Source organism: Calliopsis andreniformis, chromosome 3, assembly GCF_051401765.1.
Source record: "Calliopsis andreniformis isolate RMS-2024a chromosome 3, iyCalAndr_principal, whole genome shotgun sequence".
Classification (NCBI taxonomy): Eukaryota; Metazoa; Arthropoda; class Insecta; order Hymenoptera; family Andrenidae; genus Calliopsis; species Calliopsis andreniformis.
The window spans coordinates 18,793,239-18,820,126 of NC_135064.1; the positions used below are offsets into that span (position 1 = coordinate 18,793,239).

The window sequence follows — 26,888 nt, forward strand, 5'->3', positions numbered from 1 at the left end:
CGGCCTAATTAAGAAGCACATTCCACACGTTATGATTCAATAACAGCAAACTGTCTGAACTTAAGGAGCTAAGACCACGGTTAACATTCCAGTCGTCGTAAAGCAAGATTTTATAGCACCGTGAAATATTTCGTTTCCCTGAAGGTGGTTTCATCTCCAGAAAATCGTAATATTCTTGGGGCGTCGGTGTCTCTAGTCTAGACAATGCTCCACGTTTCAGCCTTGCGGACAATTGAAAGGAATTCCTTCAATTAAGACCTCTAACGAACAATTACACGGGCGAGGAGAATCTAAAAGGACAGAGAGACTCTAAGAGGCTGCGATGCCTTTGCGCCGACGAGTTCGTGATTTGAAGAATGGAAGAAGATCGATAAGGACAACGTTATTAGGCTATTTCTGGCGGAAGGCCCCTTGGGAAGTGGACACGGACTGGAAATGTCCTGACCACTGGAAATTCCGACGCTGGGGGAGATAAAGCGTTCCTGACAAAGGGTAGCATGACGACACCCAGTGAGTGCGCGTAATTAGTTATATCCGGAGGGCCTGGTACTCTGACGAGTACCCCGCGGTAGTAAATTTTATACTTCGCGAGGGGACAAAGGGACCTGGTACTATATCAAACAGTTTTTGCGACTTTTCCGCTTTGAGCACGACCCTCGACATCAAAGAATTAGCGTCTCGTTATCGGAGCTCTTTGGACCATCCACCGTTCCCTTTGCCCAGAGAAATCTTACTTTTGACAACGGCCCTTGTGAGCACGATGTGAAACGCGTAAAGCTTCTCCTGTGGATAGAGATAGCGATTGCGTTTTCTATGAACGCGTCGGCCTGCCTCCGCTTTATTCCTTCCCCGTCGTGTCGTCGACGCGGCTTTTCAAACGCTGTTTCGGGGCTTTGCCTGAGACACAAAAGACACGTCTGACGTTTGAATAAATTGCTTGTACGTAATAACAATGGAGAAATTGATTGGACGGAGATGGATTGGAGGTGTGAATGGTCTCCAGGAATTTGTACCCTCCCTTGTTTTAGGAGAGCTTGTAGTCTCGAACGGACGACTTCCCTTTGTTATCGCGAATTGTTTGATGTTTGATAGGTATATCTTCTTTTGTATCGGCTTCTTGATCAAATTGATTCACGTTTGAGATCTCGGAGCGGGATTCGAGGGGTATTCGTATCACTCACGAAGATATTCAGCTTTTTATCTTTTGTCCCTGTGTCGATGCATGCTGATGTAGACTATAGAAAGAGGGATATGTTATTGACGTGAGATTTACGATAAGAAGATATGTAGAAATGCTAGAAAGTAATTGAAAGACCTTCGATAAAGCTGGAAACTTTGAGTGAGGTACAGGCTTAACAGGGAATTTAGTAGAGAGATCTATTGATCTTCTTCTTAGTTATAATGGAGGGGTTCCTAAAGAAGTGACCAATGCACAACGACTCAGCATTAAATAACTCTGAAAATTTCCAAAATTCTCCAGTACCTATTTCAATAGAAAAGTTAGACATTTCTAGGATCTCAACATATGAATTCGACACTTATGAAAAATTGTGTGAGACCCTATATTTAATACAATTTAACACACGTATAGAATTCACAAGTGTCTACTAGGAGTACTCATTAATAAATTATTCTCTTCTCAAGTGATTCTCTTTCCCTCAATAAACACACTATAACCGCGAACACCTATGAACACCCCATTAACTCATTCCATCTCCCACCAAATCAACCCTTTCAGATTCCACCTCACCCTCCACTCAATTCCCCGCAAACACAAAACTCTTTCCCTAAACATAACGATTAACACTTCTCAATAACATACGATGTGAACTCATCAGACATAGTACCGCTAGTTCCCCTCTCGAGGTCAGCTACTTATCTCGCGAAATTGCATCCCCGATCGGTGCTCGACGCGTAATGACCTCGACGAGAGACAAAGCGGGTTGCGTGGGGTGGCAGAGGGTGGGAGCATGGAAAAGCCTGGCTCGCAGGAACGGACGAGTGTCGGCTGCGGAGTATCCAATTAGCCAGTGCTCGAGAGAAGACAGTAGACGCTTCTGGCTGGGGAGATCGCCTACGGGCATCTTGGCCTGCAACTTTGTCCTTGGCTCTGGAGGCTCGTACGTGCGCGCACTCGACTCGTTCGAGCCGCGTTCCCACGAGGCGTTACGGTTTCTAGTGCGCGGGAGGACTACTTAACTCCAGTTGGTTGGCCCTCGACGGGCATTCTAGCCATCGCCCTACCCTTCAAACCGTCTCGTTCCGCGTCAGGTTTTTCATTCAAGCTTACGAATCGCTAGGAAACGCGGCTGCGGGCTCGCGAGCATGTCGTAACGAAAGGGAACGCGAGCACGCGTCGTTGGGGGATTTCAGCGCTGGGGTCGCCAGCTAGGTGGATATTTCAGCTGTACGATATTAAACTCCGACTGGCTGTGGCGGACGGCTGAGCGTAATATTGCGCTGGGTGGTTGAAACGAACTGGGCTGAATAATACAACTGGCTATCGGCGTGAGAAACGGAGGGTTGAGTGAAATAGGATGGCAGGGTACTTCTTAGCTTATTGTACTAGTGAGAGGGTAGAGCGAGTTTGGGTACGCTTCGTGTGACTGGAAGGAGTCAGTTGATCTACTGCAGACTGCTTTCATTGATTCAGTGAGCAGTGGATCCTCGATGTCTGTGCCAAGGTAGACTCCTGAGGTTTATAGATACCTGGGTTTATACAATTATTGAAAATGATTTTGTCAGTATAGAAGGAATCTATTTACACTGGGTTAGAAATAGAGACTAGATAATGTGTAAACTATAAGTATAATATTTAGAAATGTGTCATTAGATTCATTTCTCTACTGTCTTGTAAAATCACAAAAATAGACTTGAGTCAGTTTGGCTTTCAGGTACACAAAGCCCTGCAGCTCAATGTTTATTAGTTGTATTGCTGAACATCCACCCTCTGCAGTCGCCATTACCACCCCACTGAAAGATAAATAAGTCCCCATCCAAAAAGGATTTATCGAGAAGGATCCAAAGGATCTTCCTCAACTCCCAGTCTACAAACAACTTCATTCTAGCTTAGGCTTTAACAGAATGGATCATGTACAGTCCACCCTTTAGGGCCCAGCCCCTGTCAACACGCTACACCTAACATATCTCCCTACTCCAAAGGACTTATTACAAGCTCCCACTTAAATCTCCCCTCAAAATCAGCGTTCAGGCCGAAGCCATTTCAGTAACCTCAGAAAGCGGCAAGGGGGTAGGAAATTTTCCCCGTTAGCACACGTTCACGTCACCCAGCGAAGCCACGGAATGTTAGTCGGTCGTTGGAAGAGGTCGGTGTAAATTCTCGAATGGCCCTCCACGCAGGCTGTTGCCAGCGCGTCTACAAGCCTAGCGTTGGTTTACGTACGCGCGTGTTCCCGCAAGTATATTCGCGCGTATCGTACGCTGCGACTCGACCACCGTACTCAATTACCAGATGCCGGGGCTGGCAGCGACGCGGAGACGGTTTCAAGTGCAGCCAGACGAGCCACGCGGAAGGGTCGGCAACCCCTCTCTGATGGGACGTCACAGAACGATAATGGGTTAGCTTTGCGGTCTTAACGACGCTCGAGAATAATGTATCATCGTTGACTCGGGGAACAGGATAAATCTCGACGCCTTGCGGGATTTCTTGTTCGCGGTAATGGCGGGCTCCTGGGTACCATTACCATTTTCGATTTACGGGCCACGTCGTCGATATTTCACGGGAAATATCCGGTGTAATACAAAATTCGTATGGAATTCGAGCGGAAGGTATTAGTATTCCTGGCATGTAGAACGGATAGCCTGGCGTGCGGCGTGTCAAGGATATTAGCGGCCCTTCCGCGGTTCTATGCGACGCGAACACGTTCTATACGACTGTATCGTAGGCATTCTGCGAGAGAGTATTCCGGCCATGTCATATAAGCGTTTGCTTTTTATTTGGTAGTGAAAGCTTCGCAGGATATCAAGGAGTGCCTGTCCATGAGATGTATTATTAACTTTGTGTATACAAAGAGTACAATAAGTGTTAGAAATTTGAAGGGGCGACTCTGTAGGCCAGAATGAAGGAAAAGTGAAGAACACTGTAATTGTGTTTGAGGCTCCGTTTTAGAGTTATTAATTATTGAAGAACGTCAGAACTACAGATGATATCTGTCTGACTTGGCTTGTTCTACTTACTCGTTCTACTGACACATCTATGTTAAACCTGGCTAATGCTCGCCAACAGTAGAATAAGTCTCAAATTACATATTTCATAACTCGGAAACGAAACTTCAAATGCAGTTTCACTATTCTGGATTTTGATCTCGATGTCTGGAATTAGCCTTTCGCATTTTTGACACCTGTTGTCAAAACATCTTATACTCTGGTTCATGGAGGATAATCTATTTTCTAACGAATTTAACACATTTGCTAGTACCTACCTGATTTATATTTCTTTCACACTATTTATGTACTACATATGCTTATACAGCTACCTGAAACTAGCTTAAAATCACCCTCGTATCGTAAACTGTAATTCCTTAGAAATCTTGATACCCCATATATTCACTAGCATCACGCGCAACTATCACTTAGTCACGAGAGCCAGAGTTACAGTCACGATCCAAAGCCTGACCCTAGGGCAGTCGTAATCATCATTTGCATGAACAATGGAATCACTCGTAAGTCAGAATTCTTCGCCATCCACTGAGTACCGCGTGTCATAAACTAATCCCCTTCCGAGCTCTCACCTGTACACCATTATACCATACAACGCATGCACTATGACGCGAAGACCGCAAGAGATGTCGTTGACATCCCTCGACGACGGATCTCGTGCAGCGTGGCCGCGCACCGACCCCGAATTTTGGTCACGACCCGTAACCTCTGTTCATCATCCACGTCGACATATTGCATTTATTACAATGTGACAGGAGACGCAGTTAAGTATGGTGTGGACGTCAGAAGTGGGGATAGGTGGAAGAGAATGATGAACGGGTAAATCACTATGGTCATTCCGTGGTCGCGTTTCCCGAAGCGTTTCGGTGTCTTGAGTCGCCACTGTGTCATCGTCATTGCTCTCGGATCGATAGTCCAGTGTATCTATCTGGCTTTCCCAAGGGACTGGGGTAGACCAGAACTGGCGATTCTGGAGTGTCTTAGCTGGGACATTGGTACTAAGACCAGGAGGGAGACCAACTGGCAGCAGTGGCTTAGTTATAGTGTGTACTTTGTGAAGGTTCTAGGTCAGCTGGTAGAGGAGGTGTTAGGAATCAGTGGAGATCTCTCTGTGTGACGAAAACAGGAAACCAATGCTAGGAACCATTAGAATACTCATTGGAGCAAAGGGGTCTGTTGCAGGAGTTGAGGGTGTACTTCTCTGAAATGGTTTCACTAGGGTTATGTTTGTCAAGATTGGCACCGTTCATTTCGGGATTCTAAGGTGGCTCGATAATTCTGAGATTGTGTAGAAGGTTCTATTAACTGGGCTGTGAACATTATATTTGCAGTATCTTATTTTACAGGTATACAGTCTTAGATTAAGACTGTTGACTTTGACTCTTTCTTCCCATATAACTATGAAATTTTTAGTACTTAATAAAAGGAGGCTTTTCAGTAACAACACAAGTTTCTATCAATTTTCAGTCGTACAAAATTGACTACCACTGTACTAAAATTGTGAGTGTCAAACATATATAACTGATTGGTCAACTCAAAAACTGAGTCATTATGACTGACATAATTGTCAACGTATTAATCTATAGACCAAGTCAAAGAAATACAATTGGAGTTATCAGGCTTGATTAAATCATCGCAGAAATTGTGTTTGAACTCTCGCTGACAGTCGCACTAGATTACGTTCTAAAGATAGAGTTGCAGGCCCTCGAGCCTGACAGAAACTCCACTGACAGAGGCTTGCATTCCTGTCGCCAAATATGCGCGTTGAGAGACATAAGCGAATGCCTGAGCACTCTGAACGGCGCTGCAACGCAGTCTCAAACCAGTTGGATGCGATGCTTCGTCTTCGATCAATCAATCCTCCTGTTTCCGAGTGTACTTGTTCATCCGGGTAGCCCCGAGTAAATTACTACGAAACGGGTATAGCTACGCCTTAGCTATCCGGCTGGATGGCTGGGCCGGGATTGCACGCCACAAATTATCTGCGTAGAGAACCACCCACTAATTCTCTCGCCTCGTACCGCTATACCTCTCGTCTTCCATCTTGTATTTCTCCGCCCAGCTTTCTGTTCCACCCAGCGTTTTCCCTCCGACCCGAAGAAACGAGTACTCCCTCAGAAGCCAACGACTTTTCATCAATTCTTCTACGATACTAGGTACCTTCTATCTCCTAAGATTTTACCCCCTTTTAGTTAGACTATTTTCCACGGTGAATTCTGTATACAATTTGTTAGGGGATTTTCAGCTATTTTTTGCTTCAGAAAGTATTATAGAAATCCTGACATCAATTATAGGTTTCATTCCTCATTATAATTAGGAGTTATATGCTCAATACTTTTTCATTTCTTCAACACGAGCGATTATAAATTTTCAAATTTTCAAATCTTCAAATCTTCAAATTTTCAAATTTTCAAATCTTCAAATTTTCAAATTTTCAAATCTTCAAATTTTCAAATCTACAGATCTTTTAGTTTTCAAGTTTTTAAATTTACAAATCTTCAAATTTCTACATTCTCTAGTTTAAAGGTTTTCAAGTTTCCGAATCTTCATTTTTTTAAAGTTTTAACTACATAAGTTACCAATATCCAAAAATCATTCTTTTTCAATTCAAGATTACAGATAATGAAATATTCAAGCTTAAAAAATGTTTTAATTCCCATGGACTTCCTCCTGTTCTATTTTGATTATCAATTGTTGAAACAGAACTTTCTTTCTCTCTTCTCTTTTGAACATTTACAGTAAAATTGAAGTGACTAGTAAGTCTCTCTTCGTAAAAATAGCATAGAATAGTGCTGGGTTAGACTAGTGTTCCCTGTATATTTATCTGAAAGATGGGGTAAACTTTGAATTTATAGGGTAGGATTATTGGGTATTATTAGCTCTAGGTTCAAGCGAAAACGAAAGCTCGGATACAAAGTCTGATGAAACGGGAAGCTCCTCCTCACTTCATTGATTGTGTATTTTAAACTATCGACTAAGTTACTAGAGCCTCTATCCCCCTTCGAACTTCGCTATAACTAGAGGTAGAATCCTTAAAATTGATGGCCAAACTTAAGAGACTCATTCTATATCTATTAAGGATGAAATGAGATCAAAGGAGCGGCACAAAGAATAAAGGCTGAACAATGGTGAACAACAAGGTCCGCATAGAACACAGGTGTCTGAATCAAAGGAACTTTGGCAATGTTTTAAAGCTGCTAGGCTGATAAATACAAATGGCTGTGACGCCACACGCAGCAGGTGTTATCTGATGTAATCTGCCAGACAACAGGAAATATTGCGTTCATCTCGGACCAGTATGCAATTGCGTGTTTTCCGCAAGCTCCCTATTTTAACGTTAAATTGATGAATTTCTGTTGTTAACGTGTACATGGCGATTCATAATTACAGACCAGAAAATTGGATTGTTCTATTGAAGAAGCTTCAGAATGAAATAATTTAATACAAAGTAGAATGCATTTATTGAATAAAAATTCTATCAATCTGTAATTCTGAGTCATCTTACATACGTATGATTATGAAACAGGAATTATATAGAACTGTCTTTAAGATTTAGTGTCACTATCAAAGTTCCACTTCATGAAACTGTGATAGTGTCTACCCATAGACACTGTTACAACATTTATACTCACCACGTGGTTGGTCCAAGTGAGTTCATTTCGATGCTCAGGATAAATATCTATAGGATTCGATACTATAAACCTGTGACCAGGAACAGTGAATTGAACCGACAATAACGCACCACGGACGAGCCAATTCGATCACGATCGATCGAGCAAACCATCGTGGTAAGTTTCCAGCACAATTCTGGAAATATTATTGAAACCGGATATTCAAGCTATTCGAGCCGCATTGCCCTACTGATAGTGTATCGAAAGCACTCGATGGCCATCGGTAAATATAACCTGGATAATCTTCTCGCATCGACTGCCACCGTGTAAATCGCTTACGGACGTTTCAATGGTTTTAATCGTCCAAAGGCAACGTATTCCAACTGAGCGTTGCGTTACTTGTAGAAATGTATAGCATCCTACTAACAGAAATTCCCGACGATAGATGGTAGATTAAATGATAAATTGCGCAAAGTGTTTGCGTTTAAAAGAGTTATTCGATACTTAAGTGAGATTCATTGAGCACATTCTTTATGGCAATACTTTGTGCGCTGTGCCATTTAATTTTGAACATAGATTGACTTTAAAAACGTTTAAGCCTAGACACATTATGGCACGGTTAAATACTGAATAATCCTTCTTTTTCTATTTGATAGGTAAGAAGCCAATCGATATATAAAATTCTGTTCAGTCTGTAATCGACCTTTAGTTAGACTAACAAAATTGTCTGGTTTAAATCGATCTGCATGGATATGTGCTATATGATATGATATAATAAAAGTCCTTAGATCAGTATTTCTTGAATACTTCGAGTAGCAAGTATAGGAATCCCCATACTATAGAAATAGCTCAGAGAGTGCAGTCTTTATACTTTACATTTTCAATAGAATATAAAATGACACCTTATTATAAACTAATAGATGCATTTGGCCACTAATTACGAGGCTCTCATAAATACTTTCAATGCAGTGTTTAAGAATCGCGTTGACATCCCATGCAATACTTGGTAAATAATACTATGTACATTATTTAATTTTATATTACATGATTTTATAAAGTCCATTGATTCCATATCAGTAATCACAAATAATGAAAATTTTCAATTCCGAAGTAATCATAACGTTCAACATCTTTTCCCTCGATGCTTCTTGCAGAGCTCCCGAGCTTAATCATTGCAAACGCAATCGTCTCTCGTCAGTAATTATTCTTCTCGTACGTCTCGATGCTCGCGTGTACGTTCAATTAAAACGCGCCAGTACGTGGGGGTGTCGAATTAATACGAACATGGTCATTAACGACCAGCAAAGAAAGCCCTACTCTCGAAGAGAGATGAGGGTTGTGAGATGCAGCGCAACTCAGAAGAAAGAAGAATGACTAGGGTGTGAGTGGTGGATCGTAGTCGAGTTGAAGGCAACACCTCTGCGCGGCGCTCTTGGCTTCGATCCACTTTTCTTTTCACCCCTAACGTAGGGAGTGTCGGTTAAAGGGGAACGTTGACGATCGCTTCGAACGCTTGATATCAGGTGGTGCGATAGTTGCGGCTAATTCTGGCCACTGGAGGCCAGAACTGGGTGATAAAGAGAAAACTGCTTCAATCGATCACTGACGTTGCAATCACAGTTCCTGGGCTCTAATTTTCTGTGTTATGAGTAAGACTGCCGGAAATAGGAACTCTGGTAATAAGTGCTGAGGAAAATTGCATTGATGAATTCTGATAGCAGTGAATTTCTTGGGCAGATATTTATGCAAATACAGATTTTCATAAATGGCAACTATAGAAACGGAATTTAGATCAATATTTATTTCACTTTTAATGTTTTGTACATTTTTGTAAATGATGTGAATTTTGTATTTTATAAATTTATGAATTTAAATTTTACATGGTTTTATAGAAATTCACAGTATATTTTCAATGATTCAGGATTCCCTTTAGATAAGGTAATTCAGTTCTAAGATTTTTGGTATTAAACTTGAAAAGACAGGACAAGAGACACTACTTTCGACAATTAACAGATGACCAACAATGTAAACGAATCCATAAATCACTAAATCAACAAGAGTCAGTACCCTCAGATTCCTCCAAAATCTCAAAAGCTACTCACGAAAAGACCCCGTTCTACTCATAATCATTTACCATCATACTACACCTCCTACATCCATAATACCACATCCACATTCTCATAACCATTATTCCTCATGGACACCCTCAACGTCTCCCAAATTGAAACAGTCTGCTCCCACTATAAAATAAATCCAGCATACAAGAACCTTCGTTCCTCCCATAATCCTTCATCCCCAAACGACATCTTCAAATTATACCAGCAGAGTAAACCCTCCTGCGCGTAATACTACAATTTAACCTCCAAGAACCCGTTCGCAAGAACAACATCCACCTAAAACTCGGCAGATCCGTCGCGAGTAATATTTACCCCCGCTGCAATCCTTGCACTCGCATTTCCCTAATGAGTGAGGTCTCGTGGGCTCGCGGTGGCCATTCAACCCCCTCGGTTCGTTCGATCATATCGATAGGCGTCTAGAGGATACCTGAGGGGGATGGCGCGCAACAGTGGATCGTTCGTGAGACAAAAACGAAGAGCGCGAGTGGAGGAAAGATCGGTATCGATGGAATGGACCGTTGAATCTCCGCGATGAGAGGCTGCAGCGAGGCGGAAAGGGGTGGCGTGCAGGCGGGGGTGCGCCGTTTGATTCCGTGCGACGATGCAATACATCTATCCTCGGTTTAGCGGTGGCCTGGCGGGACGGAAGTGTATCGTGCCCGGCGAAGCGGGCACATCCGGTCCGTAAGATTAATTGCCAATAAACCTCCATTACGGAGACCTTTTCCCGTGCAGTCACTCTTCTCGTGGCGCAACGTCGTTTCCCGAACCGCTCGCTTCCTAGCTCGGCCTGACCTCGCGTGGCTCTCGTTCCCCTGGAATTCCATTACACACATTTTACGCGGCGAAATGTCGTTCCCAGAGGGGCTACGCTCGGGGTGCACCTTGGACCGCCGTTAACGAGCTGTCTAATGGGACGTCATGTTTTTCTGGGACACTGCTGTGTGATGCTTTATACCGCTGATCGAGGTGTTAAGCGCGTCGCTTCCCTTAACGGGGAGGAGTTTGGTTTTGGGGTTGTTGATGGGGGATATATTGGGAAGGGTCTATCTTATTTTATAGTTTATTAATTGCTGAGGGTACTTGGAGTACTTATCTTGTTCTAGGTTACTTGGACTTTGGAATATTGAAACTCACTTTGGGTATTTTGTATGGGTTTTGTTTCGGTTGGTGAAATTTTGGAAATTAGGGTTTCCTAGTTTACTAGACTCTTAAATATAGTGTTAGATATATATTAGATAAAGGTAGCATACTACCCTTTTTACTTGAGGTTATATTAACTCATAATAATCTACAACAAATAATGAATATTAACAATAAGTATTAGAATGGTAGTTCAGGTTTGAGTCTCATATTAAGTCGATTGATTAAGGTTCCATTGTATCTGAAATATTCATGTTAAATTTTATGAACCTTTAGTCTGAAACATGTATTTCGTAATAATTTATCCCTCAAATTAGGTTTACAAGCACTGAACTCAAAATTACAGAAAGAACTGCCAGAGTTTGAAGGAAATTTCTACCATAAGAACCTTAACCGCATAAATATCTAATCCAGGATTATAAAAGCTCTCTAGAAAGAAGTAAAAAACTACACAGCCCGAGTTCATTTCCCCTCACTACGAGCTGCTCCCTTGCTTGAATCTCATAAAAGGGAACGTGTGTTACAAGAGACACTTTGTAGCTCAGCTTGGCTCATCTGTTCCCATTCATTCGCTAGCTAAGATTCTCTGGTTCAGCTACACTGCGAGATAAAATCCCTCCAACTTTTGCAAATTTTCTGTTCAACTTCTTCAGAAGAAACACTACCTTCTATCTTACACATCTTTTATTAACTCTTCCTTCACTTCACCCTCTTCATCCTCCAGAAGACTTCCATTCATTTTTCTCAAACCCTCGGAATAGAAAACACCTTTCAATTTATGCAAACACGATTCTGACTGTGTCTTCCAAACGTTGCATAATGGCGATAGAAAAAGCTCTAGTACCAAAGCACATGACTAATTCGTCGCTGAAGAACGGCAGGTTTGCGTGTCTGAAAGAAGCTCGACATCACGTGCGATTAATCTTGTTCGCTGAGTCACTCGGATGCCCATAAATACCGCGAGTGAATCGATCCTTGGGAACTTTGACCACGTGGGCCGAGGGAAATTGCTTTTGTAAGAATCGAAAGGCGCGTGCTTGGCGAAGATCAAAGCTCTTACATGCGACGATAGGGAAGCGAGCGGGCCAGGACCACGAGAACGTATCACGCAAGCGCTGATTAAAGTTTGCACTTGTCTGGTTCAGCGAATCAGTTGGCCGTGATTAATCTGCATGGATGTCGGAAACGATCAACATCAGTTTTATTTCCTGCTCTGTGGGCTCGCATGCTTAATCGAGCGACTTACGTGCATCGACAAATCGGACCGCTGTATACTGTTTAACAGCTGACGAGTTCCATGCATACAGGGAACGAAAGTTTCTTGCAACGTAAGTGCGTGATACGGTGAACGCTTTACTGACGTGGACAGATATCATGCTGATAAGGTTGGACGCGTGTAATGCAATGTGGGAAAGGTAATGGTGCTCAGAAGTTGAAGGATCGCATCACTAATGGCTGTGAACTGTGGACTAAAGAACAGACGAAATATCGTATTGATAACTGTGAGTGAGTTTTATGATAGAGACAAAATAGGGAAATTAGGATCTTAGGAAGTGGAACTTGTAATTTCGTGAACTCTAAGGGCCTATAGATGTAAGGGAATCTCGGATGCTTGAGGGACTCTGATGAGCTAGAGGTCCCTAAGCATTTTGGGGAGCTCGAGAAGCTCAGAGTTCTAGGACACCCTGAGATCTCAGAGACACTAGAGACCTCAAGGGTCTCGGGAACTTCAGGTTCCTCATAGACCCTAGAGACTCCGAGAACCTTGGAAGCTCGAAGAATCCCTAGAGACCTCATTGACTTCGAGGACCCCAGGTACACGGTGATCCGTAATACTGCATGAAATTTGAAGATAGAAGCTTAGAGATGCCTGTATCTCTCTTCTCATATACTCAAGGTGCCAATATAGTGGATTTAGCAGTCCCCAGTTGTCAGCAACATATTTGTTCGAATATAGAACTGCCAATGGGGTATTGGATGATGTACTCTCTTGTTACTATTACAGTTTAGATATTCAGTGTTGCCTAGACAGACTCTATATACAGTAAATCCTCCTATAACGCGTTACTCTCATAACGCTGTTTCCATATAACTCAGAGCAAAAACTGTTCACCTCATAAACCATTATTTAGACCACATATGAGCAACCCCCAGTCCTCCACTTCTTTTGATTCGGTCCTAATCTATTTCCGCAAAGTATGCCTGATTCATTATGATCGAAAACATGAAGTAGCAACTTATTATAGTTCATATAATATTAATTTGTTTCATTTAACAACTTGGTCTAGCCCTTGACTCGGAGACAGAATGATATTTGGCCCCCGAACTAGGAAAAGTTACCCATGCCTCGTTTAGACCAAGTTTAGACCAAAGTGAACGAAAGCTTCCTCCTTCACTTCAACAAAATTCAAATGATACGAACACTCTCACATTCATCTATCGATTTTCTTCATTCACAACAATTGACTTTTCTCTCGAAGTAGAACAACGAGCACTCGCTTGCTTAGCCTAAACGCCCTATAAGATTCCTCAATTGCAGGGGTTGCTATAGCTGCTCAAAATGCAAGATGTAGCTTTCCATGCCATGTGGCGACGGAATTAATACAGTGCGGCATAAGCATCCGCATCCTTGCATTTCATCTGACTAATGTCCCCCTGCAGCCAGTCGGTTAACCGTAGGATACTTGGTCGGCGATCGCTCGAACGTTGAATGCATTCCGTGGCGTATAAAACGCAAGAATAGGTACAACTGCTTGAATACTAATACGGCGCAATAACGCTTCATAACGTACGGTTATTACGTCGCGGAATGGCAGTACTCATTGTTCAAATTTCACAATCATAAAACTCAAAGTGTGCGTTCATAATACGCGTACGTGTCGGGAATACGTCTCGGTGCCCTGCCGCTGATTCGTATTCCAATTTCAACTGAATCCGGACAGAAAAGCTACCTGTTAGAGCCTTACAGACTGCGGAACCCTCTTACCCTTATTCCCTCAATAGCAATCGAGTTTAACGGCGCACAGATAGGAGCAGAACGTACGCAGGAGCGTCGTAGTCCTTTTGGGAGGAATGTCGCGCGATACGCACAGTTGGATCGTTACTTCTTGTTCTTTCCTCTCGTTTCCCTTTCGCGCGAGAATGTTAACTTCGCGAGCCGATATTACGCATTGTGTGCCCTAATGGCGAAAGTTCCGAGGGCTTTTAGTAGTCCTGTCTTTACGTATAATGCCACGACTAAAGTGGATTAACAATTTCGCGTCGGGGCTCTAGTTACCAAACCAATTCCGACGTGCTCCGTAACTGCGAAAGTTTCGCTCTAATTGCTTAATTTCAATTCTTGATAAAGATGCTATGTTTCTGAGACTTTATGTTTTCCTTCGGATCGTTAAAAGGAGCATAGCGACTTGCGGATTTGTACATGCTGATTTTGATCATTAGTTCATTCTCAAAACTACAGTACTTTGTTTTTCTCTTTTTATTTGTTTCATTAGCAATTGTTGCGTTCGATTTTTGCGCAACTATCCAATTTTAATATAAAAATTAGAATGTCTTTTACTGCGTCACTGTATTAAAAAACAATATTAAAAGACATCTGCAGTGTATTCCGCTTTCCCCAATCTCCTCGCGCAGGCGAAAATTCCGCAGCGACACTTTAAGATGATACGCCAAAATTAAGGCAAGGAAGCGTCATAAATCAATCCCTGGCGGCCGTCGCCCGCGGTGATACGTTTCTCCTGTCGTCCAGAGACGATCATTTTTCTCCCCCGCGTGATTCATACGTCGCGCGGAACGAGTGCAACAATATGCATCCGTTCCAAATAACGAATAAAAGCCTATAAATCCCGGCATGCATTCGTCGCGCATTCGCGGCAATATCCGGTCCCTAGTACGTTTTTGCAAAAAGCACGGTTGTGTGCCCCGTACGTCAGCCTAGAATTGTAAAACCATCCCCACCCTTGGCCCCACCCTTTGCCACCACCGAAGGAAAACCAGCTCTTTCGCGTAACAGTAACAGTACGTGCGCGGGGGTCAGCTTGATATATACCCCGAATTATTATTTTGACGTTTCGGGTCAGCCTTTCTTCCCGCGTCTTCCGAGTCTACGGTTCTTAAGCCCGCGGCGCCATTAATCATGTCAGCAAAATAAAAGTCTGCAGCTCAGGGCGAGAAAAATGATACGGGCGGAGGAGATCGGCCGTCCACCGAGCGGAATACATTATTGTCGTCGCTTTTTGCCGCTCGCGCTCGCGCGCGCGACTGTTCTGATTTCTCTGTTTTATTTTCGCCATGGGGGACATTAACAAGCGCGGCGATGTCGTAACGCGTTACATCGCTGAAAAACGGCTCCCTTTGACGTCCCGCGTCGACGTTCGCGCGGCGGAAGAATTATTTTGACGGAGTCGTTCGGGTCGCGACGAAAGCCAACGACAGAGAGAGGGTGCTCTCGGTTTGTTACGGATAATAAAACGTAGCTGGGGGTCTTTTTTTACTTCCCGTAAGTGGAGCGGGCGAGTCGAACTGGTTATTTAAAAATTTTAAAAGCCGCGGATGCAGGAGTGCTCTCTAAAATTCCAATATCCCAGCGGCGTTTTCGCCGTGGACTCGTAAAACAAACCGAATTTATTTAATTAGTCCGCGAAACGAACGCCGCGCGGCCAGGTCGACGTGAATCAGAACAGTTAACTTATTTATCGAAGCTGCTGTCCCGAGGGACACGTGTTATTTCAGCCCGCAATATCGCGGAACCTGGCGGCGACGCATTCTGCCGAAGGTGTAGACATAAAGATTTTAGGGGACGCCTGAGAACCGCCATATTGGACGTGTTTAAATAGTAATCCTGCCCGAAAGAAAATAATCCCCGGTCGTATTTTTCTCAGCATTGCGCAATGTTTGCTTCGAACATTGTTCTCCCTCGTATACGGAACGAAGTTAACCGGAGTAAACAGTCGTTGTGTTTCTTTCAGATACTTATGCGCGAGTGTGGCTACGTGTATCGTACTTCCGCCGCCATTCTGTATAATATATGGCGGGTGGTTTGGCACGGGCTCGAGATCGCGTAATACCGCAAAGAACAAACGTACTGTTAAAGCACTATGGCTGAATTTTTGTTCGCCGTCGACTGTTTAAGAAATAATGACCGTTTGACTGGGAATGGGTAAAGTAAACGATACGAGAATAATCAAATACAAAGTGGAAACTTAACCTACTTTGGGATTCTGTGTAACAGAACCTTCTTTCAGAGTTTGTCGTTTTGTTTTAGCTGCGGTTTACTTTTGATACTGCTACTCTCTATTCAACCCGTATTTATTTAACCTGCATTCTCAGGGCACAGTTTTCAACTGTTTCTAGTGACAACGTTATCGTTTTTTATTTTACAAGGCCATTATACTGTATATTGAGGAAAGTATATTTTCCAGAAAAGGGTTGAAACTTTTTGTAAATGAAAGTTATGAATTGAAGATCACAGGGGAAAAACTTGATGGGTCTGATATTTTAAATTTTGTAGGAGAACAATTTAAAGAGTTGAGCAGGACAAACAACGAACAAAGATGGACTTATCAAGGTATCCTTCTGTGGTTTTCAATTACTCAATCAAAAGATTCAATGAAAAGAAACTCTTTCTCCATATTTCAGGTAAAGAGCTAATTTTTAAAGTAACCTATATCCAAACAAAAAACATTTCCTTCGTATTCTACCATTCCCTATTCAAATAGCCCCTAATTTCAAATCACCCAGCATACTAGATAAACTTATCACGAAAAGGTCTAAGCGCGCTCATGATAAAGCGCTCCACCGCCTCTCGATTCAATCTCGAACTAGAGGCGGAGACGACGGATTAGCTCTAGGTATAGAACATTGTAGTCGAAGGGGTGTTCGCGTGTGGAGATCGAGCAGTCCCAGAAGGGTGAATGCATGGCTCATTGTACCGAGGCGAAGCAGGGATCAGTTTACCGTGACGAAAGGTCATCTTTGCTCGGCGGGAAGTCGAGTATGCCGCAATGCAGTTCGGGATACCGCGTATCCCGTGTACCGTGTCCCATATCCGTCGTCTGTAGCGTGTCGCTGCTGCTATGCACATAATGGCACTGCTGCGTACTGTCGTCCCTGTCGAGGAACTCGTTTTGAGAGCGGTCGACCAACGCGATGCGCAACTTTCAACCACGGGATCATCCGCGTCCTTCGTCGTCGAGCAGACGACGCTCGGGGGACGAATCGATCTCCAAACGGAGGATCGTGGTTACCTAAACGATGTATGGCAGCATACTTCGCTCAGCCTTTTCCTTCTCGTTACAACCTGGATGTGAAAGTCTGTGGAGCTTTTTTTCTCGACTTGTCTGATACGACGACAAATGGGAAGTGCTATGGTCTCGTTTGTTTCAAGAAGATATGGTTTACTGTAATGAGGAGTTGCTCGAGGTGAACGAAAGTACACGGGGTGATTTGATGGTGAATATGTTGTGTTACTTTAGTGACAGCGTTTTGGATAGTTGATTGTTGATAGTTTAATAGGATTTGGATCTTCCTTTTTACATCTTTTCTTGAAGCATGTGGGAAATGTTCGATTTAGAAGAATTATCCATATTGTATGTTTTGAGAAATTGCATCAAGGTAGAACGATGGGCAAAGGAAAGAGAATCGAGACTATTGTAAGTAGTACAACTCTATAATTATAGATACTCTTTTACTACTAAACTTTCTAATACCTGAAGTACTTATTTCAAGTTTCAAATTTTAAACATCAAGTTACAAATTTCAAATTTTGAATTTCAAATTTCAAATTTCAAATTTCAAATTTCATATTGATATTGTCATATCAATAGCTTCATTTTCTAAGTGTCCCTATACGAATATTCTAGCAGTAACTCCTTCATAGTTTCATATTCTCAGGCACAATGAGCATCGTGTTCGTGATGCAAAAGCAATGGGCTGTACGTTTCGCGCTTTTCTATGCGACGAACGTTCCGTTCGCAGCGGGGAGGAAACATCGCTAGGTACTTGCTCCTAGAGCGTTAATAATCCAAAGTGAAGACTCTTTTTAAAACAAATTCGGCGATGGTTTATTGTTGAAGCATGTACGTGTGCTCTCTGAAAGCAGGAAACGTTGCTCTTTACATGTGCCAGAGTGAAAGAAAGGGAAGGGGCCACTAGAAAAGGAACAATGACACTTTGCGCTTGCTGTATTTGTATTTCCCAGGTTTTGCGCGTTCTCTTTCGACGCTGTTCGTTAATGCGGATAATTACGTTCCTCGAAATTTTGGTACAACGTGGCCCGTCATGAAGCCAAACGTAATACACGCACTATGCGAGGCTTATTCTGCCAGCGCGTTATTAAATCTACAAAATGAGAGAAACGTACGCGGAACTCGTTATCTAGCCGTGTTTCACGCGAACGAGGACACGTTAAGTGGGAAAACGCGTGTACCGTTTCGAGGTGCTCTGCTCTTTCCCTAGCGAATCCTGTAATTATTTTTGTCGAATTTTTCGTAAATTGTTGGCATTCCATGACTTAAAAAATTATACGCAAATGTTAGGGAACTACAGTTTCAGTTAGAGTTAAAAGGGAGAAATTGTAATTGAAATGGGAGACAGTGATATTTTATGTATTAGGCAGGTGCAGACTAACATATTAGATTTAGTAAGTTATCTAGCCTATTATTGCCATTTAGTGTCAAGTATTTCGCAATGAGTAGGGACCATGGAAAGGTAACTCAAATGAATACCTATAGATTATGGTCACTTAGTTGATTTTCTGTACAATGAATTTGTAGGTCTACGATTAGCAATATTTGTCCACTGACATTTTTCTAATCTCACTTTCTAATTTTTCGAATGTAAACCTAGAAATATCTAAACATTTCAATATTTTCATATTTGACGCCTTTGAAAGTTTGAAAATTAAAACTGTTTAATATTTAAGAATGTAGCTTCATTAAAAACTGAGCGTTACACTTTCTACTGTAACTCTCTTCATTAATACTATACCTATCACGAAGTCTCTCCAAAATATAACCAATTAAATTGCTAAGCTATCATTCCTGACCAGCAGCCAGAAAATTTAAGAATCCTCACCAACGCGTCCCCGAAACAAATAGCTTCCCATGTCCCCCCAAATCCACACTCCAATCCCTCTTGACTAGAACCCTCTCCAAGTGCGAGGCACGCCACAGGCATCGGTTCAAGCTCAATTTCCCCACTGATTGCGCTTCTAAACACGAACGGTTCCAACAATGGCGTGCCAGGGACAATTGGGAGGCTCGCATCGGGGAGATGAAGTTCGCGCGGATATTTAACGACGCGTTGCGTCGAAGATTGCGCGCGTGTCGACTGGCACAGCAGACAATAGAGTTGCCGAGTAAGCCTGTGCTAGGCGTGACGATACACGGGCCATCCTCCTCGAAGACGGCTGAGGTGGTTGCTTTGCGGGGGTGGTCGGGCATTATATCGGTGATTATATCGGTAGACGCTGATAGCGAGAAAATGGAAGCACCGCGTCAGCACAGGGGGCGGTGGCCCTTGAACAGCATCCTTCGACCTCTTCAGCTTCGTCGACAATCGAACAATGCACTAGGCGAACGAGAACTCGCTTTTTCACTCGCGTGAAGTCTCTGGTCGAACAATTTGCACGGGAGGGGGGGCTGGAAAACCGTGAAAAAGAAAGAAGGGAGGATGAAGAACGCTGGGAAACGATGCTAGATCAGAGAGGGGAGAGAAGGAGAGAGGAGGATGTCTGATAAGTGACTTCTATTTCTGCGAATACAAAAGATCAACGGTCGCAGAGCAGTATCGATGGTAATTGCTGTAGTGAAACGATGAGCGATCTGTGGTTATTTAATGCAGCCGTTCATCGAGGGTGCCTTGAATATTGACTGGAATCGAGTCTGCTGTGTGAGACTTAAGGGCTTGATGTGAACTCGAGAAGGGATAATTCAGGGGATTAATAGAAGCGAGGGCTCGTCCGCTTATACTCATCGTTATTTAATCGAGGGCTTCGTCAAGAGTTATATCGTTATGTTTCTAGCTAGGCGTTTAGATACGATTTCTGGTGCACTTACATTGAAGCTTAATTTTTCAGGAATTTCTATATACATGAACATTTGAATAGTTAAATTATTTGGATATCTAGACGTTCAGATGTTTGGATATTTAGACATTTAGATATTTGGACATTTGAATTTTTGAAATTTTGAACTTTTGAATTTTTGAATTTTTGAATTTTTGAATTTTGCAACTTTTGAATCTTTAAAATTAACAAGCTTGTACTAAAAAAACAAAAATGACAATCATCCCACATATTACTGTAATCCCATGGAAATTATCTCCTACATTTCTCCAATATTTTCAATCACCAATGAGTATCGGAACTAGCACTTGGCGCATAAAGGTGTCGAATGATATGGGTATGCGAAAAGGGGTAATAATAAAATTTACTATTGAACGTCCGAAGCATATCTGGCTTTGACGTGTCTGATCACCCATTTCCGTGACGTTTGATTGGCGTTTCTAGGTAGGAATAAGCCGCGCGTGCCATCAGCGCGGTTCAAACACGATCGTTGCGCTGAAATACGATTATTTTGCGAAAATAATCACGCGACACCAATCTTTCACTCGATGCATCAATTTTTAACGAAACGCATAACGATATAACGTTAACGAGCGACGTGTTCTTTTTCATTTCAGATTATTGACATTCTGCTATCTGGCAGCTCTAAATTGCTGGTTGCTGCTCTGCCCAGCTACGCTGTCGCACGACTGGCAGATGGGATCCGTTCCTTTGGTCGCCTCGTTGGCTGACACCAGAAATTTGGCCACCTGTCTCTTCTTCGGCGGCTGTCTCATTCTCACGTATAAAGCCTTCTCGGATTTCGAGGTAAGCTTGCGTGGAATTAATAAACGTAAACCATTTGGCAGAATTGTTAATCTAATCGAGGAGGATCTGTCTTAATGTGTTGAATTATTCGACGTACAGTGACTCACAAATTCGTTCACGGAGGTTCATCAAGTTTCATGGCCTCAAATAAGACCATCTACATATCCCTTCCAATTGTGATGATATAAAAAACATTTTATTTGAGACTCTGAAAAAAACATCCCTTGCACTACATTTATCCCTCACTATCATTCAAATTGCACGTAAAATATTTCCTTGCGTCATCACAAATAGAAAAAAAATATTTAGGTGGCTTTACTCAAGTGAACCACCCTGTATATCATTTCTCGTATCAAACCTCACAAGCCTCCCAGGGAAGCAGTCGATAATATAACCCACATCAAAGGACCCACACCTTAGCACGAACCCAGAGCATAACACTTCTCTATAAAAGATTATCAATCTTCATCTTCCTCTCCCCACCAAACGAGAACATTGCCTCACTTCAGCCAGCTACCCCAACCATCACACGCCCAACGTAAAAACGCGAAGTTAAGTGACCAATCATCGTCCACGAAAAGTCATTCGCTCCTAAACGATTCGGCCACGAACATCCGGAGCAACGAACCGCGAAGTTTGGCGTTCACGATCCCCACAGGCAGCGTGGCCGCCTATGATGAAGTTGTACTCGGTCCCGAAGGCCGTAAAGAAAGTTTCGCGGCGGGCACAAGAGTTCCTAGGTCAAATGGCAGGGGGTCGCTACCCACCTGGAGCTGCTCGTCTTCCGGGTCATCCGTCAGCGGCGTCGGCCGACGCTCAACGTAATGATCTCTTTAAGGGGCAGCCACTTTTCTCGAAAGAGGGCATATCTGTGGCTCCAACTTCGCACAATATTCTGGAATGGCTGCCTAACCGCGAAAAATATTTTTAAAAATGTATCAATCGTTGGGAATAAGTTAGGTTATTAAGGATTAACACTTTTAAGAGTAAGTTAATTATTCTCTTAAAATGTTTGAAGAATTAAAGGAGAACACTGAATTGTGGAGATTATGAAAATATATTATACTGTCAAGGCCCTAGTTCCTGATCACTTAAGGGTAAGCAGTATGGTTTTCTTAGAGTATTTAGGAAATAATTAACTAAATCCACAAAATTTGTTATTCATATAAATCATGTGTGTCTTCTTTAATTTGTTTTTGAAGAACTGTGAAAAAAATGATTAAATCATAATTTAGTTCTTAAAGTAAAGCATGTAGAAGGAGCAATAGCTATTAAATTTTACGTATTGTAGATATCATAATAGGTAACAATAATTTACTAATTTTCTGGAACAAATTTTAATCGAAGTAAATCTCATACATGTATTTAAATACTAAACAGATCATGAATTGGGTTCTGATCAGCAACTGGGTCCTTCATAGTAAACACGGTAAAAATTTCGATTTTTTCTCTGTCAAATGCTCTTTCAAAGCACCGTGCATCTCATCTCTTTCTCAGTGTCTCTTTCATCTCCGTTTGCGAGTGGCAGTTAGACGCGACCGAGATGAAGGTTGTCCCGCAGATGGAACTGCAACGACGTCTCTTTTCACCGTTTTCTTTTTTCGCTTCGAGGAACCAGGCCGCGCCCTCTCTCCTGGCATGCTTGCTATAATCTTCACGCCTAACATCCGATTTGAAAGATGTTTCTGTAATAGCGCCTCTCGGCATTGTTCTCGATGCCGTATTGTCTGCATTCAGCGCGCACACGTCTTTGACACACTTCGAGCGCGAGCAAGGGGGAGACTGAGAGACGTTTGTTGCTTGCACGTTAGAGCTGGTATGGGGCGGAACGCGGGAGCTGGGTTCTTGGGCGTACTGACCGAGAAATGGACTTTAGTGGGTCGACCGTCGAATTCGGACTTTGACGAGACCGTGATTACGATGTGGAGAGAAAGGCTGTTTTATTAGAAGAGGGAGTAAGAGCTGTTTCTGGTTGGGGATCGATACTGCAGTAGTAGCATTTTCCGTGTGTGTTCTTTGACACTTTTCTAGCTGGAGAAGAGGGTAACATGAAATTCCTTCTTGGCTCTAGGCGATCTTTTTAAAAGTAACTAATTTAGAGGCTATTTTGATCTAATTGTCATTTATTCTTCTTGGAAATCCGAGTACACGTGATGAAGATTAAGATAGGAATATTTCTAGTAGGTGTATTAATAGGTTTCCATGTGATCATCGTTTCCTCTGTTAATCGAGTACTCGATTATTTATTCATTTAACCGTTTAACATTATTAATTCATTTTTATCACTCGATTATTCGATCATTTAATAAGGAATGTCATTTCTCATTTCGCAATTTCTCTCGAATTAGTGGAAACTTATTAATAACGAACTTGAAGGATTATCATGGAAATAAAATATACTCTAAAAAAGTAATAGTTCATAAACCAGTGATTAATCATGACTGTAAATATTAGTTTTCTCGTCAGAAATAGTAACTCTGAGCCACATTATTGATGGTACGACCTACCACAATATCTACACGACTCCTCGAGGAAGAAATAAAAAGAGCAGTAAAGGGTAAAGAATTCAAAGGTCAACAACAAATACATTTATCTTACGAATTCTCTTAGCACAATAAAAGTCACAAATCCCCTTATAGCTTTGAAGTATATCGCAACTCCGCCGACCAAAGTCGAACGCGCGGACTTTACAACGTTCCTTCTTCAGCTCACTATGTCCGATACTTCCGAGTCGATCGCGAGATATCGTATATCTTCGCAACTTTGCGAGTTTTTACATCCTCCAGCATGTAGAGGAGAGAGTATAGTTGCTAGGACCTAGCATAAATCGCCATTCGTGACTTCACTCTTCAAAACTTTAGCCAGACGCGGAAGACGAGGTCTCGGTATCCCTCCCCTCATTGGGACGTGGTTTAAACGGCTTCAAAGGAACAAAAGGTTCACTTTTATACAGCACTTTCGTCGGTGGTTTTGCAAACTTGCAGAAAACTGGGTTGAAGTTCCCTTACGAATTTAACGTCTGAAATTTCTTCCCTGGATCCGCTGGGCGATCTTGAAGAAACTGGAGCAGGTAGTTCGTTCGAATATTTTCTTCGTTCTTGCCGAGGAAACGATGAAATTTGTTAGAAATTTTTTCTACGTTTCTTCTATTCATGTTCTTGCAAGAACATCGACTGGAAAATTTCAAATTCGTATGTCCACGCGGTTATCAGTTTCTGCGGATATTTAAATATTCCTGTGTGTGTTCATATTTGAATTCAAATTTCGAATTGACTTTTCCGACTTCCATGATTTTTCTGTTACTCTTTTAGACAATACTCTATCTCTTCATTACACGCTTTTATTGATTAGGAGAATTCCTTCTGCTCAGCAGCGCGGGTCATAGGTGCTCGAAGCAAGCGTTCTACGTTAGGAATTATGCACTTCATTATTATTCAGCGCCTTTCTCGTTGTTTGATCAATCCTGGTCAACAGTCCTCTATATCGTTCGTTATCAGTCCAGGTAATAGGTTACGCCACGAATCCTTCAATTAAACGATGCATAATTGAATTCTCGTCTGGCTCTGGAGGGCGTGCTCCACTAGTTGTTTTGGTATTCATAGCGATTCGAACACTTGTAATAGAGAGCGTCCTAGGTTCGTTGCCTCGCATTAATCCAACCCGAAGATAGCGTCCACCTCCGATTCAATCCGACCAATACGTGGTAAATTCATTTTCGTTCCCGCCTACGTCTGCGTTTTCGATGCACTCATTTCTCTGCTATTTATCACTTTGCTCGAAACTTCCGACGCTTGACCGACGCAACTGAGCTGAGCTTTTGCTTTTACCGCGAACGATGACTCTTCGCTTTTCTCGGTATCATCACTCTCAGCCCCTTGAATATTCATGCCAGCTTTCCCCAGAGATGTTACGCTTCTTTCGTCTTTGAATAGCGATTCACGTACAGAAAATTTGAAAAATATTTTATTAAACCAGCCGCGAAAACTGTAACGATATTTCTCAGTCAGTCTAATAATATTAATAAAAAGCTATCTTCCTCCACTTTCAAGCGTAGATTCAATCGATCATCGCAGCTGGCCATTTTCCTCCGCCCCATTTCTTTCGCGGCAAAGTGACAAATTACCAATCATTCTCGAATCGCGACGTTCAGACGGATGAGCCTCCACTGTTTCCTCTTTCTTCCAATTCTTCTTCGGCCGCTTGATTAATTGCGACTGATGATATATTAGGTTCTCTCGGGATATCGCTATTACCAATAAACTCACTGTTCCAAACAGTAACCGATATACTTGTTCCACAGCTAAATCATCCGTCACTGCCTACGCTTCTAGCGTTTCCAGAGGGACGCGACTTCGCTGGCGCTCCCTGTCGCTACCTGAAGATCTCTCTGAAAAGAGAAGAAAGCGAAACAAAGCTCGCTGGTGCCTTGTTATTCGCCGTTGACGAACCTTTGATCCTCGACGGAGTGTCCAAACACGCCTCTCTTTCTCTGACGCTGAGAATCTCTCCCCAATCGTTCCCCCTCGAAATCTCTTTTACTGTTCTTGATGTCAGAGACTTTAATTCATCCCCCTTGAGACACGATTTCTTTCGACCGTCCGAAGAACGCTTAAATGGGATGTTGCTCGAAAGTTCTGCTTCACTGGCGGCTTCTTTTCAATGTTTTATGATCCTCTGCTGCGCTTTACCCCTTGAGTATCCAACGTCAAAGTTCTATGACGACGATAGCTCGGTGCAAAGGAAATCCACTCGAGGTGGATACAACTACTTTGCAAGAATGAACTCGGAAATATTATTTTCCGACAGTTCTCGAGGACTGGATGCAATCTCTGTCTACTTATTAAGCAACAAACCTGCCGTACGACATACCCGTAAAAAAGATCGTCTAAAGTTTAAAGCTGAAACTATTTCAAGTTACGTATCTCTCGCTGCAAATTAACAGCCCCGAGTTATGTCCCATTCACCGCGAATCAGCAACTGTGGATGTAAAGATTTCCTTCACGAAACGTTGCCCAACGAGTTACGCTCACGGCAGGATCGCGAGAGAGCGTTGAAACGCAATGTTGCGTTCCCTTCGTGTGTAAGCTTCATTTAATGTGTAGTTAGTGGCTAACGCAATACACTAACCTAGCTGGCGATTTAATAGGGAGGCAGAACTCTTTTCATTGCAACTAACGCTGGTATGTGTACCTTCGTTTTCAGCAACAGAGGCATCCGCCTCTTCTCCTTGGTTGGATGTTCCTGGTACTGCCGTTCCTGCCCGCATCCAATCTTTTTATTACTGTTGGGTTCGTCGTTGCGGAACGGGTACTGTATATGCCCAGGTAATAATCCTATCTGATGTAGTACGTTTTCATGTTCTAAGAGTAACACAGAATTACTGGTCAGTTGAATAGTGAAAAGAAATATGGCCTTATGTCTACTTTACATTCAGTGTTTATTTTTAACTTTTACACAGTTTCTTTCATTTCAGTACAAAGAGTAAAATATCTTTAGAATTTAAATAGATGAAGTAACATATTGTACTCTGACCATTTTAGGACTTATGAGAGTCAAATCGACTAAGAAAATGAAGGATATGTAATTTTACAGTGTCGGCTGGATCCTCTTAGTCGTATACGGGATGCAAATCAGCTGGACGGCTATTCCGCGCAGGAGAGGCTTGATAACGACGGGAATAGTGCTGTTATTGCTCTTGGGATGTTACAAAACTGTCCATCGGAACAGAGATTGGACGTCGAGGGAAACGCTGCTCAGGTTAGTTGAACCAGACACTCTAAAAGTAAATTAGGAATATGTAGGTCGCCTATCAGACTGGAATTTTGGTTTCCTGAACAACGAGATCACTATTAGAAGCTCTGCTTAATGGTTTAGATTAAGTTTCTCTTAGAATTAGAAAATTTAAATGACAAAGATTAAAAGTTAAAGACGTATGGCATTTACTCTAGATCTATTTTCAAAATTATA

The 26,888-nt window shown here is 42.4% G+C and overlaps 1 protein-coding gene across 1 annotated transcript in view; it reads left to right on the plus strand.

Annotated features, from left to right (window-relative positions):
- LOC143177073 (protein O-mannosyl-transferase TMTC1) overlaps positions 1–26,888 on the plus strand; it is a 200,129-nt gene that overhangs the window by 134,442 nt on the left and 38,799 nt on the right. Inside the window, exons 7-9 of the mRNA XM_076374845.1 lie at positions 20,732–20,921; positions 26,124–26,245; positions 26,514–26,678. Coding sequence (XP_076230960.1) covers positions 20,732–20,921; positions 26,124–26,245; positions 26,514–26,678 — 477 coding nt within the window. The remainder of the gene's footprint in view (positions 1–20,731; positions 20,922–26,123; positions 26,246–26,513; positions 26,679–26,888) is intronic.